Genomic DNA, 19,860 nt, shown 5'->3' on the forward strand with positions numbered 1-19,860 from the left:
CTATTCTATTCTATTCTATTCTATTCTATTCTATCAGATTATATTTGAATGGCCAGCAGGCCTATCTTCTGGTCAGCCGAGTGCCAAGAATGCTGTTGAAGCTAATTGAATGCTGTGAGCTTCCTCATTGGCTATCTTCACTATCACTCGATTAGCCAATTCGAACTTCCGCCTTCTCGCAACACTTTCTCGGAAATGATGGTTTCCACTAGATAGCACAGCCACAAAGTCTAAATTGACTATATCGTAACAATGTATAAAAATACAAATTACATTTTTGGTCTTAATTTAAGGTTAGGGTTATGCATAAGGTTATCAATGTTTTTACGATTAGGTTTAAGATAAAGTTTAGGTTTAAAATCACATTTCAAGAAGATCAATTGTAGAAATGGGCGGGGTTTATGACATTGGGGCTGTAGTAACTAGTGACGACACGAAATTATCTACACATACCGTTGTCGCAGTGTATTTCAATTTTGCTTTGCGTTTACTGACTTTTGACATCGAAACATTTATGTACATCGAATCGTTTTGTGGAAATTCTTTATAGTGTACCTATGGCTTATCCAGGATATGGCGGGGTGAGTAAACGCTTGGTGTGTATTTTTGACTGTGATTTTACAGTAGTCTACATAAGTCAGGAGTTTGGCCTATTTCATTTCAGATAAGGGGAGTGCTCAGATAAGACTCCTAAAATGTATCTTTGTTATGATGAAACATTGTAACACGGTCAGTTGTAAGCACAATCGTTTCAAAGTATCGACATTGAAAGGTTTCGCATCTGTCTAGGCAAGAAACTGTTAGGCTATATCTTGGTTATGAAAAAAGTTGATATTGCCCTCAGTTCTAGCTACTTAGTTTAGTCACTAGTTTAAGTTTAAATATAAATAGTTATTGTCCCCTTCGATGAATTCGGAGGGGACTGTGGATCTGTCTCCCCGTACGTTCGTACATTAGTCACACACACGATATGTCAGACAGCATTTGGCCGATTTCGATGATACTTGGTTGAATGAATCGTCTTGTCATTGTGATCCGGAATGTACAAAATTACACTGATTGGCCCAAGGTGGGAGCTAAAGTAATTCACTGAAATGTGTTAGTCACTCGCGATATCTCAGTTGGCCCAAGGGTTGCACTGCATCATTCCTGGTGGACGACATGTTTACTGTTGTCTTGTTTATTTTGGAGTAATGTTAACAATTGAATTTGGCCAGCTGGTATTTTGTCAGTCTTCAAAAGCACTTAATGCTGTAGTTTAAAATCACCCTATGTAAATACACTATGTAGGTGTCTATTTAGGCTGGCTAAGATGGTAACCTAAATGTAGTTAATAGCCTAGTCTTGGCTACATACACTGTTTCAACCCCTCTAGTATGGCCCACAGCACAACCTCTCCCATTTGGGGAAATGGAATGCTTGTTATTCTTCTGCCATGGTCACTGCATTACCCTAGGATATGTCCACACCTAGCTCTCGAGAGCCCAAGTGGGGGTAGGCTTACACCCAGACCTTGAATTCTCAATTGAACATATGGACCTGAGCTTTATCAATTAACTACAATCCCAATGCTCTGTTTTAACAGTTAGAAACATGAATAAACCTTGCTTGCAATATGGTTTTGGAAACCTTTGGAACTTAACTTTCACATCGGGAGAAATAATCTTTAAAATCCAAAATATACACTTAATGTATGCAGTTTAGCAAAGCTTTACCTGGCAGAATTTTCAAAAACACAGCCCTCAGCTGAGGTACAAAACTTCCTCCCCAGTTATGCGCCATTGCAGATGTTTGAAGTGGAAATTGGAGGTGAGGAAGTGTAGTCTTGGTTGGAGGCGGTGTTCTTGAAAATACAGCTGGGTGAAACGTTCCTAAACGGACTACCGTAACTGTATATTTAGTGTTTGAAATTATTTCTCACGTATATGAAAGTGAAGTTCCAAATGTTTACAGAACTCTCACGTGTGAGGCATATTTGCATTTAGATAGAACATTTGGGGAGCGTCTGTCATTTTCCCACAAGGTTAAAGGATGTCCAGTGGCTCAATGTAATGCAATGGAATTGGAGTCATAGGCTAGTCCACACCCTGTTTATATTGTCAGTGAAAATATCCTCACTACATCTAGAAATAGGTCCAAAACCTGCTAATTTTGCTTATATTGGCAGTGAAAATATTTAGAAATAGTAAACTGGAAAGAATGTTTATAATTGAGTCATGTGCAATCACCTGACTACATCATATACGTATGAGTACTCTGAGGAAGACGTGATGTCCAAACGTCAGTAATAGTATACCTGTTTGCTTCCCATCAAGGCATCAAGCCTTAGTGTAAGAACATCTACAGTGCCTTTAGAAAGTATTCATGCCCCTTGACGTATTCCTTATGTTGGTGTTACAGCCTGAATTCAAAATGGGTGAAAAAAAGTATAATTTAATCCATCTACACACAATAACGACTAACTAAAGACTTATTAGCACATTTATTCAAAATGAAATACAGAAATATCTCATTTGCGTAAGTATTCCCACCCGAGTCAATACTTTGTAGAAGCACATTTGGCAACGACTACAGCTGTGAGTCTTTTTGGGCAAGTCTCTAAGAGCTTTGCACATCTGGATTGTACAATATTTGCCCATTATTCTTGAAAATAATTATTCAAGCTCTGTCAAGTTGATTGTTGATCATTGCTAGACAGCCATTTTCAAGTCTTGCCATAGATTTTCAAAGCAATTTTATGTCTAAACTGTAAGTAGGCCACTCAGGAATATTCAATGTCATCTTGGTAAGAAACTTCAGTGTAGATTTGGCCTTGTGTTTTAGGTTATTGTCCTGCTGAAAGGTGAATTTGCCTGTTGGAAAGCAGATTGATCTAGGTTTTCCTCTAAGATTTACCTGTGCTTATAGATGTTTATTTTTATCCTAAAAAACACCCTTGTCGATGACAAGCATACCCATAACCTGATGCAGCCACCACCATGCTTGAAAATATGAAGAGTGGTACCCGGTGATGTGTTGTGGTTAATTTGCCCTATAACACTTTGTATTCAGGACAAAAGTTAATTGCTTTGCCAATTTTTTTATTTATTTTAAATTTTTTACAGTATTACTTTAGTGTCTTTTTGCAGACAGGATGCATGTTTTAGAATATTTGTATTATGTACAGTCTTCCTTCCTTTCACTCTGTCATTTAGGTTAATATTGTGGAGTAACTACAATGTTGATCCATCCTCAAGTGTTCTCATATCACAACCATTAAACTCTGTAACTGTTTTAAAATCACCATTGTCCTCATGGTGAAATCTGTGATCAGTTTCCTTCATCTCTGGCAATTGAGTTAGGATGGACTAGAGGTCGACCGATTATGATTTTTCAACACCGATACCGATTATTGGTGGGCCAAAAAAAGCCGCTACCGATTAATCGGCCGATTTTTATTATTTGAAGGAAAAAAATCGTATTTATTTATTTTTTCATAAATGTTTTTTTTTTGTAATAATGACAATTACAACAATACTGAATGAACACTTATTTTAACTTAATATAATACATAAATACTATCAATTTAGCCTCAAATAAATAATGAAACATGTTCAATTTGGTTTAAATAATGCAAAAACAAAGTGTTGGAGAAGAAAGTAAAAGTGCAATATGTGCCATGTAAAAAAGCTAACGTTTAAGTTCCTTGCTCAGAACATGAGAACATATGAAAGCTGGTGGTTCCTTTTAACATAAGTCTTCAATATTCCCAGGTAAGAAGTTTTAGGTTGTAGTTATTATAGGACTATTTCTCTCTATACGATTTGTATTTCATATACCTTTGACTATTGGATGTTCTTATAGGCACTTTAATATTGCCAGTGTAACAGTATAGCTTCCATCCCTCTCCTCGCTCCTACCTGGGCTCGAACCAGAAACACATCGACAACAGCCACCCTCGAAGCAGCGTTACCCATGTAGAGCAAGGGGAACAACCACTCCCAAGTCTCAGAGTGAGTGACGTTTGAAACGCTATTAGCACGCACCCCGCTAACTAGATAGCCATTTTACATCGGTTACACCAGCCTAATCTCGGGGGTTGAAGTCATAAACAGTGCAATGCTTGAAGAATTGCGAAGGGCTGTTGGCACAACGCACGAAAGTGCTGTTTGAATGAACGCTTACGAGCCTGCTGGTGCCTACCACCTCTGTCAGACTGCTCTATCAAATATCACATCATAGACTTAATTATAATATAATATACACACAGAAATATAATATACAAACAGAAATACGAGCCTTAGGTCATTAATATGGTCGAATCCGGAAACTATCATCTAAAAAAAAATAAACGTTTTGTTTAAGTGAAATACGGAACCGTTCTGTATTTTATCTAACGGGTGGCATCCCTAAGTCTAAATATTCCTGTTACATTGCACAACCTTCAATGTTATGTCATAATTACGTAAAATTCTGGCAAATTAGTTCGCAACAAGTCAGGCGGCCCAAACTGTTGCATATACCCTGACTCGGCGTGCAATGAACGCAAGAGAACTGACACAATTTCACCTGGTTAATATTGCCTGCTAACCTGGATTTCTTTTAGCTATATATGCAGGTTTAAAAATATACTCCTGTGTATTGATTTTAAGAAAGGCATTAATGTTTATGGTTAGGTACAGTCGTGCAACGATTGTGCTTTTTTCGCAAATGCACTTTTGTTAAATCATCCCCCGTTTGGCGAAGTTGGCTGTCTTTGTTAGGAAGAAATAGTCTTCACACAGTTCGCAACGAGCCAGGCGGCCCAAACTGCTGCATATACCCTGACTCTGTTGCAGAGGTGACACATTTTTCGTAGTTAAAAGAAATTCATGTTAGCAGGCAATATTAACTAAATATGCAGGTTTAAAAATATATACTTGTGTATTGATTTTTAAGAAAGAAATTGATGTTTATGGTTAGGTACACGTTGGAGCAACGACAGTCCTTTTTCGCAAATGCGCACCGCATCGAGTATATGCAACGCAGGACAGGCCAGATAAACTAGTAATATCATCAACCATGTGTAGTTATGATTGGTTGATTGTTTTTTTATAACATAAGTTTAATGCTAGCTAGCAACTTACCTTGGCTTTTTACTGCATTCGCGTAACAGGCAGGCTCCTGGTGGAGTGCAATGTAAAGCAGGTGGTTAGAGCGTTGGACTAGTTAACCGTAAGGTTGCAAGATTGAATCCCTAAGCTGACAAGGTAAAAATCTGTTGTTCTGCCCCTGAACAAGGCAGTTAACCCACCGTTCCTAGGCCGTCATTGAAAATAAGAATGTGTTCTTAACTGACTTGCCTTGTTAAAATAATTTTCTTCCAAATCGGCAAATCGGTGGCCAAAAATACCGATTACCGATTGTTATGAAAACTTGAAATCGGCCCTAATTAATCGGCCATTCTGATTAATCGGTCGACCTCTAGGACAGACACCTGTATATTTGTAGCGACTGGGTGTATTGATACACCATCAAAAGCCTAATTAATTACGTCACCATGCTCAAAGGTATATTCAGCGTCTGCTTTGTTTATTTTTACACATCTACCGATCGGTGCCCTTTGTGAGTCATTGAAAAGCCTCCCTGGTCTTTGTTGTTGAATATGTGCTTGAAATTCATTACTTGATTTTGAGGGACCTTACAGATACTTGTATGTGTGGGATACAGATATGGGGTAGTTATTCAGAAATCAAGTTAACCACTATTATTGAACACGGAATGAGTCCATGCAACTTATGTGATTTTTAAGCACGTTTTTACATTTGAACTTATTTAGGCTTGCCATAACAAAGGTGTTGAATACCTATTGACTCAAGACATTTCAGCTTTACATTTTTAATTTCAAACATTTTCAGCAAACAAAATTCCACTGTCATTATGGGGTATTGTGTGTTGTATCAGTGACACAAAATCTCTATTTAATCGATGTTAAATTCAGACTGTAACACATTTGTTGGAAAAAGTCAAGGGGTGTGAATACTTTCTGAAAGCACTGTATATAGCTGCTTGTTTTTTTGAGTGCTCCAATCTGTTTTATATTGAATTAGTCATTTTGGGAAGTTTTCCTTAAGCCCAGTTACTTGATGACTGTACTCTCCTTTTCTTGTCAGTATGGAGGACCAATGCAAGGCATGCAACTCCAGGGTATGCCCATGCAGGGTGGACCCATGGGAGGCCCACCCCAGGCAGGCTACCCCCAGAATGGTGGAGGCTACCCTGGGACCTTTGCTGCTCCTCCTCAGCAGCCTGTTAATGACCCCATGTGGGGGTACTTTACTACCATAGCAGGACAGGTGAGTGATCAATGCTTTTCATTTAAATTCATGATCATGGGTACAGTAAATGTTCCTCTTTGGATAGAATGCAACATTACTGGCTTCCCGAGTGGTGCAGTGGTCTAAGGCACTGCATCCCAGTGCTTGAGGTCTCACTACAGACCCGGGTTCGTTCCCAGGCGGTGTCACAACCGGCTGTGACCGGGAGTCTCATAGGGCGGTGCACAATTTGGCCCTGCATCGTCCGGGTTAGGCCGGGGGGGCTCATCACGCTCTAGCGACTCCTTTTGGCGGGCTGGGCGCCTGCAGGCTGACTTCGATCGTCAGTTGAACGGTGTTTCCTCCAACACATTGGTGCAGCTGGCGTCCAGGTTAAGTGGACGAGTGTTAAGAAGCGCGGTTTGGCGGGTCATGTTTTGGAAGACGCATGACTCAACCTTTGCAACTCCTCTACGGGCTTAGGAGAGGCAGCGACGAGACAAGATCCCAATTGGATATCATGAAATTGGGAAGAAAAAGGGGGTTAAAATACAACAACAAAAAATAATGCTACAGTACTGGTACATGCATGATGTGATGTGTCATGGTTACCCCACAAAGTGATCTCAAGACATTCAAGTCCCTTTTTTAATTTTTTTTAACTAAAAATATTACATTCACTGCACAGTAATAAGTTGTTGTTGGAGAGTAATCTTACAGGGATATTCCTCTGCAGGATGGGGAGATTGATGCAGAGGAGCTTCAGAGGTGTCTTACACAGACTGGTATCAGTGGCACCTATACTCGTAAGTTCACTCCCATGATCCAAGGTTCACTTTGTGGTCATAAATGATCCAATTATATTATGTGTGTTTTATGATTTGAGTATCCCGCATTAATATAGTCTGCAAAGATTTGTCACAGGTTTTCTGATTGGTATTGTTTTTCATTGTGTGATCGTGGTTTCTCTTCTCCAACAGCCTTCAGTTTGGAGACATGTAGAATCATGATTGCAATGCTGGATGTATCCTTTCTATACCAATGAATCTCTTGGACTGGGCCTCTGTCCAGTGTCATTGAAGTTTGTTTGGTATTGCACTTTGCTACTTTGACTTGCTGGTGAAAATGAATAGAAGTCATACATGTTAATTAATTAATAAACCTACTGTGTCAGTGCTGAGTTCATCCTTCTCTTTTAACAGTTGTAGAGGTGGGAAAGCGTTGAGCAGTAGGTGGCCGGCTGCAGTATATTTCACTCTTATACAAGGCCTACTGGGTCTCATTCAGTATGTATTTGCCAATGAATTTGCAAGATGGAACTTCGCTCATGCTCCATTTGCATCATGCCTGTAGCTCCATTTTCAGAGGTAGAGGCGCATTCTAGTCCTGTTTCTCTCTGAACATGTTCAACCTTCTTATGTACAGTAATAGACTTTACGACAAGGATGTTCAACAGTCAGCATTTGCAGTTTGGGATGTTCTATAAAATGTATTTTCTTCAGATTAGTGGGCCATATTGAGATAGATGATTACTTATGGAATTGATTCAGTCGCAGAAAGGTCTGGTTCTCCCACAACATTTACCACAACTCATCATATCCTGTGTGAGACCAGTTCACATGGCCGTTTTTAGTTTCTCTTTATCTAACGAACAGAGTTAACCCTTAACTAACCGCCCACCAGAGAGACATGACCGGAAAGCTGGGCTTCAATGAGTTCAAGGAGCTGTTTGCTGCCTTGAGTGGCTGGAAGCAGAACTTCATGATGTTTGACCAGGACCGGAGTGGCACGGTGGAACCCCATGAGATGACCCAGTCCATCTCTGCTATGGGTGAGTCAGTGCTCTGCCAGGCTAATGATATGGGATAGTCCATTTTGATAGGATGATGACATGGGATAGTCCATTCTGCCATCCAAAGAGGGGCAGCGTTCCAGAGCCTGTTTCAGATGCAGCATCCGAAAGGGGTTGGGATGCTTGACTTCTTTAAATGATTTAAACCATTGATGATAGACTCCTAAAATAATCATAATTTTGGTGTAGCTGAAGATAACTTCAAGGTATTGGTCCGAGAGACCCTTCTTGATACAAAGTAGATGGACAATTAGGCAAAGGCTGGTGTTTATGATCATCGTCAACTAAATGCAGTGGTGTGAATCCTAATACTATGTTGGCTTATGAATAATTTAATACATGTTGTGATGTCTTACTACAGGCTACAGGATCAGCCCGCAAGCTCTGAACGCTGTCATCAAACGCTACAGCAAGGCTGGCCGGATATACTTTGACGACTATGTGGCATGTGCAGTGAAGCTTCGCGCCCTCACAGGTAAGATGCTGACTTGGAGGCTGCACGTGACGATGTTTAACTTCAGTTTTTTTTATTTTTTATTCAACAGCATTTCACATTTCCTCACAATCCAGAGCTATGGGTTTCGTTATTATAAAATAACATAAATTCTGTCATTCACTAACATTTTACTCATTCCAATCCATTATCTGTTGTGGTGTAATCTGTCTTGTTTTGTCCTGGTCTCTTTTGTGTATGTACATTAACAGTGTCTCGCTGGGTATTGTAGTCCAATGAATGGCATTCAAATTTCACCTCCGTACACCGCCATCTTTACTATGTGTCTCCACAGAGAGCTTCAGGAGGAGAGACCAGATGCAGCAGGGGGCTGTCAACTTCCAATACGATGATGTAAGTGTGCAATTCAGGGCTGTGTTTAGTAGGCACACAACGGAATAAAACACTGAAAAGGTGGAGGTACTATCTGAACATGCATTTTTTTTTTTCGGTTTCATTTTTAAACAGTGTGTCCTGATGAACACAACCCAGTTTTCCTCTCTCATTCCCCAGCCTGTAATGGGATTCCCAATACCCTGTCCTGACATGCAAGTTATAGTAATTACATCAAAATGAGTTAATTTTCTCTTGATTTTGCTCCTGCAGTTTATCCTGTGTACAATGGCTATCTGAGTGGTGTGGCCTGGCCCGGACCATCCCGTGCTGGAGTCAGAGAGGGGCACTTCAACTGGCAGTCTGGGGCTCGCTGACCACTTTCCCTAAATAATGGGAAGGCACCAATCAATATTAGCCAATAATTCTTAGGTTGATTCCCATGACCAACTTAAAATGGGGAAGGAGGTTACAACAAACTGCTTGTTTGCCATAATGTCTGCCTGCCTTGTACACTATGCAGGAATGTGCAGATATCATATAGCGTGTTTCTAAATGTATCTGCTTGTTGTAAATTCTGTTGCTAACTGACAGTGGTAGATTTGAACAAAGAAAGGGATAGCAAAGATGTTAACTGATCTTTAGGAAGGTTACTTTTGTGCCATTACAATCTCGGATCATACGGTTTCCATATTCTTCCCCATCACTGTATATGTTCTGTTTTTATAACCACTATATTGTTTTATAACCACTATATAGGAAGGAATTACTTTTACATTAAACACTCCATACATTTCGAAGTATAGATATATAATAATATTTTTATTACAAATATACAGTTATGCTGGCTTTGCCTTTTTTAAGGTAACTATATGCATCTCTTGATTTGAATGATACACAAATTAAACATTAGGGCATCCACAAATATATGAATAACCTGCACTGTGTTGTAAACATGCACTGTTGTTCCTTTGCAAAGAAAAGCATGCATTAACTACCACTAACAATTACGTCTACAACTTTTTGTTGTTGTTGTGATAACTTGCATTTTCATAGTTCAGGGGGAAATATTTATCAGATGACATGTAGTTAAGTGCTTCGTGACCATTGGGGCATTCATCAGTGATATTGGTGTTATTCACAACACAATAAACTCAGTTTGTACTCAGTATGCATTCTGTTTTATTCATTTATACAATTACACAAATGGTTTTCATCAATATATGTACACAATATATTACATTTCTTTAAATACAGTATATTCAAGGACAAACATTCATATCAGCTGTTAAGTGTTGCATTGTATAAAATACAGTGGCAAACATTTAAAAAAATGCATAAAAACAAATGTGAACAGCACTAGATTTAAAAAGTGAAATTTCTCTAGTAAAGCACACTTTTTTTTGTTTAATTTCTGTGCGAAAGTGTGACCTCTATGAAAAGTTCAGTGGGGCACTCTTCAGGTATTGGACATGTCATGTTTCAGCTACGTTGTATAGCATCTGTGCTCTGGAAAGATTATACTAGAAACACCTTAGCTTGTTTCAGCCCATCTGTGGTGGGTTTTAAAACTGAGATCGAGTAGTCGTGGCCACTCAACTGGCATTACAATGACATGGAGTGAAGGACCTGTGCCCTCCGAAAAGGCTTATAGCTGTGTATGGGCACAACTCATGGGATAGGGCCGGTACGATCTGAAATTAAAGGTAGACTCAGCAATATGTCATATTGCTGAGTCTGCCTTTAATTCAAACCCAACTAAGTACTGCTACAAAACATGCATAGCTATAGTATTCCTAATGAATATGACTTCCCTAGATTCCATTTGCCCTGACTACAAAGTGATTAGTATATCTGTTAATTGCTACATATGGGAGCATGATATGTGTTCTTCATAATGTATCTCACTCACTTCTTGGGCTGATACACAATTGAACCAAAACACATACAACAATTATGGAAAATGAAGTGTTCTCTTATAGAAAACAAATGGGTGTATTTATTACCGTTTATCATTTTATAACACCAACTTTCCCCTTCATGATAAATCACAAACACGTTTTGAAATCTGTTAAAACAAATTGCCAGCTGATGTTGATCCATGCAATAGCACACATCTGACTATGTGTTTGTGTGAAATAAGTCATAAAACTAAAATGACTTCATTTGCGACATGCAGAATCCGTCCATATTCATACATTTACATTGCTGACTGTTGAATGCATATTATTCAGCTGAATAAATGTGTTTAGGACATTTGTGAAGGCTAATGTAGGTTAGAAAAAGCTAAGGCTAACGAGGGCTAAGCTGCTAGCTCGGCCTGAATCTCTACGTTGTCGGTTTCTGACACCGTCTCAGCATTGATTTTGTCACTTGGTTAGAAACAGTAATAAAATCTGTATTCTTGGAATATAAATGGAAGCCCCTAAACATGCATGGAAAGAAGAGTTGAAGCTTATAAAGATTCTGGGGTACAGTACTTATGAAAGGTATTAATTAAAGGTAGACTCAGCGGGTTGACTTCCTGCTTATAGACAACAACAACCGAATCAAACTGCTACTAATAGACAATAGTGGCAGATTACAATGTTGTAGTTGATTTCTGAAACTAGGATGTTTGTATGATGATATACTGCTATGTCTACTGTACCTTTAAATAATTGGTTACATGTAACTACTCAATAACTAGTAAGGAAAATGAAATAGAATTTGGCCTGATTCCTCTTATTACAATTCCAAAAAGATACATCTGAGCAATTCAGCTTTAGAGAGTTGCTATTCATTGTAGTTTTCTACATCTGAACATATAATGTTGCGTTACAACTCCTTTGATACAGTGATATGCATTTCGTTAAGTGCAGGCCCTTTCAAGAGAGAAGTGATCCTGCACATCGATTACATATATGAAAAATAATCGTTAGTCCACCCTGTTCATGCCGCTGTGTGTGTGTAGTTACAGTAATAAATAGTTTTTAATACAATACCAAAAAACATACTTTTGTATAGCTCATCAAAATGCATACACTTCCCATTAAATTATTTTTGGACAATATTTTCAATAGTAAAACATATTCAGTGATTCAGGGAGGAAAGTAGCTATATTAAGTGGATAAGCATCCCTTATGTAAATTCAAATATACAGTAGAGTCCATTTGCATCTATTTATTTTTGTACAAGAATACAGAACTTTTAGTTTCTGTTTTAGTTCATGCCGTACAAGTTTTAAAGACCATTTTGACTTTTGGGCATGTACCCGTGCTAATTTCTAGTCATTAATCAAATATGTATATTATTCATGTGTGTAAATGAACGTTTTAATGTTATCGTTATTGCTTTCATGGCCCCATGAAAGAGACTTGTGGTGCAAAGTGATTACAAATAATCTCTCTCAGGAATACTTCAGCAGTGTAAGGGATACTTTGTAGAAGAGCTTTCCCAACCATTTAAATCATATTCATTTGCATATCTGTGTATTTATAATCTGATAGAAGATGCATTTTACATAGTGGTTCTTTGTCTCATATGATCAAATGACTTTTTGAAAGACAAGTTGACGGTTGGTACTTAGGCACAATATATGATGAAATATTTGTATATATAATGTCAGACGTGGAGATTGTTAATTAGCCAAATACCTTACATGGTGTCTGTCATTAATGCGATGAGTTTAAAACTGCACACTTATTTTCAGATTGAAAATGCCTTTGAAAGAGAGTTTCAAGTGGCTTTGTCCCCATCGATTGGGAATAATTATATAACAGATATTCATTACTCTGAAAGCATGCTGACCTCACACCATGACTGTGCAGTGCATGAAATGTGTTGTGTTTTGAACATGCAACAGAAAACACTTCCAAAACATGCATTTTTCTCTCTTGGAAGAACAAACATGTTAGGTGCCTTTGTGTTGCTGGCAGTATGACATCTGAAATATGTACATGGTAGATAATTACAGATATTAGTAATATACAGTATAAATACCTATGTATAAATGTACTTTATAATACATCTAAATCAGAGATCGGCAGAAAATATTGGAAAAGGAATGGAAGGAAGTCGACAGTATTCCTTGCATATACAGTCTCCTTCTAAGACCCTGAGTCAAACTTTTAGAGAAGCCCTAGTTTTCCGTAGTGAGAAAGAGGGGCGCAGGCAGGCGAAAGGGCCTACTTTCCCAGAAGCCCAGGGTCGGATACCGGCCTGTGGAGTCCTGACATTTCTGAATTTTCAGGTGATGCGTCGGGGAGCGAGGCTTGTCTGGCAGAGGGATAGAGGGCTCTAGGTTGTTGTTTCTCCGGAGAGTCAATTTTGTTTTGTATGTGTCTGGGCTCTGTGTCCTTCTCTAGCAGTCCTGCCCCGAGGTCTTCTTCTAGGGCCATTTCCGTGGGAACCAGGCCTGACATGGATTCTTTGGATTTGTTCAGGGGCTTCTCCATGTCAGGATTCTGTGAAGCAGTAAGCACAACCTGGTCTCAGAGCAAAATGTATTATATATATATATATATATATATATATATATATATATATATATATATATATATATATATATATATATATATATATTTAAACTGTGCCACTCCATTTAGTATGATATGTTACTTTACGTTACATTACATTGACCGACCAATGTAATATTGGTCGTACAATATAATAAGAATTGTATGACGTCTTGATCGCATTTAACCCGTTTAGTATGATATATTATGTTTAACTGCTTTAGGGTTAGTGAACATGCTAATTAGTGACAAAGTCGCTAAAAAGTAGTAAGTAGTTGCAAAGTTGCTAAAATACTAAAGTTGTCTGTGATGAGATTTGAATACACAATATTTAGGTTGTTAGACGTTCCTATGTGCCCAGCCATCCACCCCGACCAACCACCCTCCTTTCGTTTTTGTCAGTTACTGTCCGTACCAAACGTAACATATCATACTCATTTTAGTGTCCCGGATTTACGTTTACTATGTTATGTCTAGTCAATGTAATGTACCTTGACATAAAGTAACATACCACACTAAATGGAGTTGCACAGATTTTAGTCAAATATAATACGTTTTGCTCTGAGACCAGGCTGGTCAGCAAACTGGGGAACAAACAACTTCAGGCAGGGATATTGACTTCTGTAGTATCCATCACTCACACAGGGAGGATGTAACCATCCGTCAGTATACAGAACAGACAGTGATGATGCACCTATAGACCAGTATATAGACAGGGGAGTGTAATGTGCCTAGCCAGTATATACAGAGCCATTATGTATAACACAGTATATAGCTCTGAGGGCTAGTGTAGACCGTATTCGTTCACCTGGGCTGGTTCAGTATACCTGGGCCAGTGGTGAAGCAGGTTTGAGGCTGTGTTGAGGCTCTGTGATCCTGATGGCAGAAACAGGCTGCACCCTGATGGCAGGCCTCTGGTACTTTGGGCTGGAGGTGACGATGCTGTAGGCCGGGGGAACCACGGTGGTCTGCCTCTGCAGCAGCTGGAGGATGGCCTTGATGTCTGACGTCATCTGGGACTCCAGCCTGGTTGGTGGGTGGGGAGAGCCAGGGAGACAGCGTCAGTGGTGGGTCCTAGCTTGCGATCCACATGCGTCACTCACATTTTTGAAATAAATCCGCCACTGTCGTCAATGCAGGATTTATGTAAAAGTCTGAGCACCTTAAAATAGGTCCTCAGTGTATTAGCTATGTATTAGCTTTAGCTACTGTAGGTTTTGTTTTATGCATGTGTCTTAGGTTGTACTGGAAGAGCGCAGTCAGTAATACTCAATGCAAACACTAGAGGAAGCCCCAACCCATACAATTCAGAGAAGACACTAAGGCGACATACCTGTCCTGTAGCACATCTTTTTATCTGTTTCAGACCTTTCCACCCCAAACAAAATGTAATCACAATTTATTTTTATGTGTGCTTCTCTATTTTGTGAATGATAATTTCTTGATTTTTCTCCAGTTTTGCATACAACACCTTCAAGGTATCGAAAAGCAAATATTGAAAAATATCACTTTAATTGATGTATTTCCAATGACAAACACACAGACCTGTGTACTGTATCTAGACACGACACACCCGTACTGCCTTCAGAGTACTGCGGACAGAGAACAAGCCAGTGTTTGTCACAGTTGCTGTTGAGCTGTAAGACAATCTGAGCCAATCAACACCCCTGGCAGGTGTGCTCCAGCTAGACGAGGCAGGGTAGTGTGGCCAGGCGTCTGCCCATTACCTCCCTAAAGCAGGAGAAATGAGAGCGACGTACGCCTGCAAAGGGCCTGAGGTGGCCAGTCTGTAACCGCCACTTCCAGTGGAAGAAGGGATATGGAGGGAAGATACAGTAGAGAGAGAGAAAAAGCGAAAGAGAGCATAGTCTATATATAGACGGAACACACACACACACACACACACACACACACACACACACACACACACACACACACACACACACACACACACACACACACACACACACACACACACATATATATATATATAGAGAGAGAGAGCGAGAGAGAGAGAGAGAGAGAGAGAGAGAGAGAGAGAGAGAAATAAAAAGAGAGGCCTCCTCCCACTTTTTGTCTGAAGTGACCCCTCCCTCAGTCTGCTGTTTCTCTGCACCACCTCCCAACCCTCCCCTCCAAACTTTGCCGTGGCTTCTGCTGTCTTTGTGTTGCGATAGCGTCTCACGGGCGTCAGCTAAAAATAGGCGATGCTGTCTGCTGTCTGTAGCAGCTGGTTCCCTTCCATGCAGAACGTATGCAGAAGTCAACTCTCTGTGTTATATAGTGAGCCTTACTTTACAAAATTCTGATGGATGTTGTACTGGAAAAACCTTGCTGTGTATCTAGTCTATAGTGCAGTGGGATGTAGTGATAGTTGGGCTGGGGTTATTTGAAGATGGTGTAGTCCAGTGGTCACCAACCGGTCGATCGCCACATTTCTGTAAAAGAAAACAACGATAAAGCTTTGTGTTCCAATTTTCTTTTATTAGTCTCTGGCTGTTGGTGGTAGGTGCAGCCAATTCAGCTGCCCTGCGCGTTGGGAAGGCAAACTGTTGCCATTTCATGTGTCTGAAGATATAAACTCTGCCTTCCCGGTGGGCCTGGAGAGGAAATCAAGTGCACTATAGGCATACCGCTGGCCAATCAGATTGCTCTGATGACCGAGTCTGCAGTAATTTAGCAGGCATGAAAGAAAGATACGGAAAAATTGATACAGTGAGATTTCAAAACGTTTAAAACCATGACTAGAGAGAGACTGTCAACGAATATAGCAAAGGGCTGCTGCTTTTATGAGTGAGTTCATGTTTAAGTTCTTACTCCTCACTGTCAACACTTTGTACTGAAGACTTTTATAAGCCATAAAATGCGCGTTCTTCCTATTTCCACTCAGCGCTACAACAAGCAGTGCAGCAGCAATGAATGAGTAGGAAAGTGGATCTATAGGCTTGCGAAGTTGTTATTATTAGCGGCTTGGGTCTTTTTTAATATCGAGGAATATTTCACTTTCTCTGTTCATAGGAGTAACAACATGAATTTGTGCATGAGGCAGAAATAATGTGGTGTGACTCGAGTTTCGCCATCAGCTGGAAGACGGTGTCCCTTTTTGGTCAGTGTCAGTGGAGGAAAGGGAGAGACTGACCATCAGGCACCATCAGCCCAGTAAAATAAAAAGCGAATTATTTACATGTATGCTCACTCAGCTGTGCCTCACAAGTAATACAACAATGGATCTGTTACCGGTGTGATCATATAGCCTACCTCAAATTTGGAAATATTAGTTTTTTAAATGTCCCGAACAACAATGCATTGGCAGGTAAATTCAAGCAAAGCCAATATGCGGTAATAATGTATTGGTCCTATAGCTTACTGCACAGCCTCATTGCTACAGTACTGTTTTTAATTGGTTATTGTTGCATAGGCTTACGTTTTTTAAGTCATGTTAATAAAAAAATCAGAGTGGTAGATCTCAGCATGCATTTTGACTCAGAAAGTGATCTTGACTCAGAAAAGGTTGGTGACCACTGGTGTAGCCAGTTTACCACCAGAACGGCTTGGTTAAAGTTGTGCTTTTTTTTATGGCGAATTACGATCAGAATTTCCCCTCGCCCCTTCTACTCACCTGTTTAGGTGCTCTTGCAGCAGGTCCAGACGTTGCTCCACCTCTCCGTAGGTGATGTCCGGCTCACTGTCCTCCTCTACGACCCCACTTCGGGAGTCCTGGGCCTGGGCCGACTCCTCCAGGACCTCTCTGGGCCGCACGCACCCCCACTCCTCCCCACGCAGGTCTAGACACACACATGCAAAAACACATTCATGTACCATTATCAACCTATGAAACAACTAAATCACAGCACCAATCATTTCCCACAGAACATTGAATCCTTTTTAGTTAAGTATGATTCACAGGCTTTTGCCAACAATATTGTCTGCTAACCGTAGTGTTTTGAGAAGGTACAGAGCACTATCCATCCACTAACACTGACTAGATAGCGGTCCCTCATCCACACCGGTCCTGTCAGAGGCTACCATTTTATTGATCAATGGCCACATTTGACCCCACTATATAACCAGCAGTTATAGCATCAGTCAGTCTCTCACTCATATTGTTCCCTGGCTGTTAGAAACTGTAATAGCAGCACTGTGTCCAGAATCATTTCTCCCTCAGGCACAAAAAAGTTGGTCTAGTCTTTTACTGCTACTGAGTGGGTGTCGATAGGAATAGAACACACCTGACAGATGCCTGCCACAGTGTTATATCGCTATAATGCCAACAATGTTCTTCAGTCCTAGTACTGTGGACCCACAGGGGTGTACCGTTTTGTTCTAGCCCAGCACTAGCCAGCCTGATATAGAAATTAAATACCGCAATCATCCAGCCCTTGATTCTTAAATCAGGTGTGTTAGTGCAGGGCTAGAAGTAAAACCTGCACCTTTGTTGGTTCAAATTCCAGTCCTCAGTACCCCAAAAGGTTGCACATGTTTGTTGTAGCCCAGCAGTAAAACAACCAATTCAACTAACCAACGGCTAGATATGTAGATGTGTTACTGCTGGCCTAGAACAAATATGTACTTTAACCTTAACCCAGTGCAAGGCTAGAGAAACACTGGGTTGCCACTAGAAACCTCAGCCACAATGTCAACATTGGCTATGTCGTAACAATTAATGAAAACCAAAATATGCTTTTTGGTCTTAATTTAAGGTTAGGGTTAGGCATTCGGTTTAGCAGTGTGGTTAAGGTTAGATTTAAAATCAGATTTTAAGTAGAGAAATTGTAGAAATAGGTGGGGGTTTATGAATTTGTGGCTGTGGTAACTAGTGACGACCGAAACACTGCACTAGACTCAGTGATTGAGTTGATCATGCTTGGAAGATAGCTTTTGCAGTAATGAAAGACGTCAAGAACAGAAGCCACCATTTATATTGCCTCCATGCTGGGGTGATTACAGGAATCAATATCCAGAGGGCAACACTGCCTGCCTCCTACTCAAACCAGGAATCATCGTCATCCACTTAAGAACTGAATTACAGCATATTACTCTCAAATCACCACATGCCGACAGGAATGTTCATCGCGGAGGGCAATACTCTGGAGACGCGAATAGAAACGTGTAATTTAATTTAGCCTATTGTTACAGTGGCTAAGTGCATATCGAGGCAGTTTTAATAATTTTTACCACATCATTGATGTTAACATGTTAAAAAAGTATTTGAGGATTTTACAATGAAAGTAGTTATGTTAGGGATAATTATTTGTGAAAGTCGTGTTTGGGCAAGTAGAGAAAGAAGCTCGTGTGTGTGTGTGTGTGTGTGTGTGTGTGTGTGTGTGTGTGTGTGTGTGTGTGTGTGTGTGTGTGTGTGTGTGTGTGTGTGTGTGTGTGTGTGTCGTAGGTGCGTGTGTATCTGTGTGTGTGTGTGTGTGTGTGTGTGTGTGTGTGTGTGTGTGTGTGTGTGTGTGTGTGTGTGTGTGTGTGTGTGTGTGTGTGTGTGTGTGTGTGTGTCGTAGGTGCGTGTGTATCTCTGTGTGTGTGTGTGTATCTGTGTGTGTGTATCTGTGTGTGTGTGTGTGTATCTGTGTGTGTATCGTAGGTGTGTAGGGCTGATCAACAAAGCATAAACAAACATGCTAAGCTCATGATCTCTTTCACAAGCTGGTCACCATAGGCCATGCCATCTCTAATGCCAACCAGGCATCAACAAGATAATGAGCTGGCATCTGCTGGCATATTGGCAAGGGATAAAACAGGATTTTCCAACAAACCTGTAAGAGCGCCAGGTCTTAAATTAACCTATGGCCTGTAAGAAGCCAGCCTCACCAGTCCTTCTGTCTTCTTCTTACTCACTGGAAAAAAATGGTCTGGGATCAGTGCTAGGATTTACCATGTAGGGCCTGAGGTTTTCCTGACCATGTTTCCTAACCAGGTAAAACTCCTGGCCCCAGGCACTTTATTCTATTTTCATAGCTCGTTTACCTCCTGTTTTGCTTGGTTTTAGATGATGCCTTAACACTGTGCTAGAACAGTACAACAATAGCTACTGTGTCAGTCGAGGCACTCTGCCTTAATATTAGCATTGATGCATTTTCTACCATTGAATAACAGCATATACACAGTAAATGAAAACATCTAACAGAGTTTGTTCGAAACCCTGCATTTCCAGACCAATGACCCTGGTTGGTTGTCGGATATAAATAATCCTCTTATAATGGTAGTTGCCGTGGCGATGAGCCCTAATCCTTGTTTGGATTTTTAATATGTGTGACATCCTGCTCCAGTGGCCCAGGGTAATTTCCTTTTTCCAAATTAATTACAGTACAGTTACTCAATATTCTGTAGAAAATGGCTTGAAAGGACATGTCTTGTCGTGTGACCATTGGTTGTTTTGTGCCCTCTAGCTTCCGTGCTGTGCTACCC

The 19,860-nt window shown here is 40.2% G+C and overlaps 2 protein-coding genes across 2 annotated transcripts in view; one reads left to right on the forward strand and one right to left on the reverse strand.

Annotated features, from left to right (window-relative positions):
• The first annotated feature begins 447 nt into the window (after positions 1-447).
• Positions 448-10,122, forward strand: gran (Grancalcin). Its single transcript, NM_001140575.1, is given in 8 exon segments — positions 448-581; positions 6,132-6,314; positions 7,012-7,081; positions 7,256-7,299; positions 7,959-8,106; positions 8,489-8,602; positions 8,916-8,974; positions 9,227-10,122. Coding segments are annotated over 8 exon segments (669 nt in total). The 5' UTR covers positions 448-557; the 3' UTR covers positions 9,254-10,122.
• Positions 10,123-13,534: 3,412 nt separating this feature from the next.
• Positions 13,535-19,860, reverse strand: part of LOC106590765 (voltage-gated inwardly rectifying potassium channel KCNH7) — a 177,408-nt gene continuing 171,082 nt past the window's right edge. Inside the window, exons 16-17 of the mRNA XM_082962866.1 lie at positions 17,069-17,234; positions 13,535-14,475 (exon numbers count right to left, since the gene is read on the reverse strand). Coding sequence (XP_082818992.1) covers positions 14,268-14,475; positions 17,069-17,234 — 374 coding nt within the window. The 3' untranslated portion in view covers positions 13,535-14,267. The remainder of the gene's footprint in view (positions 14,476-17,068; positions 17,235-19,860) is intronic.

Source organism: Salmo salar, chromosome 16 (assembly GCF_965601325.2).
Source record: "Salmo salar chromosome 16, fSalSal1, whole genome shotgun sequence".
Taxonomy (NCBI): domain Eukaryota; kingdom Metazoa; phylum Chordata; class Actinopteri; order Salmoniformes; family Salmonidae; genus Salmo; species Salmo salar.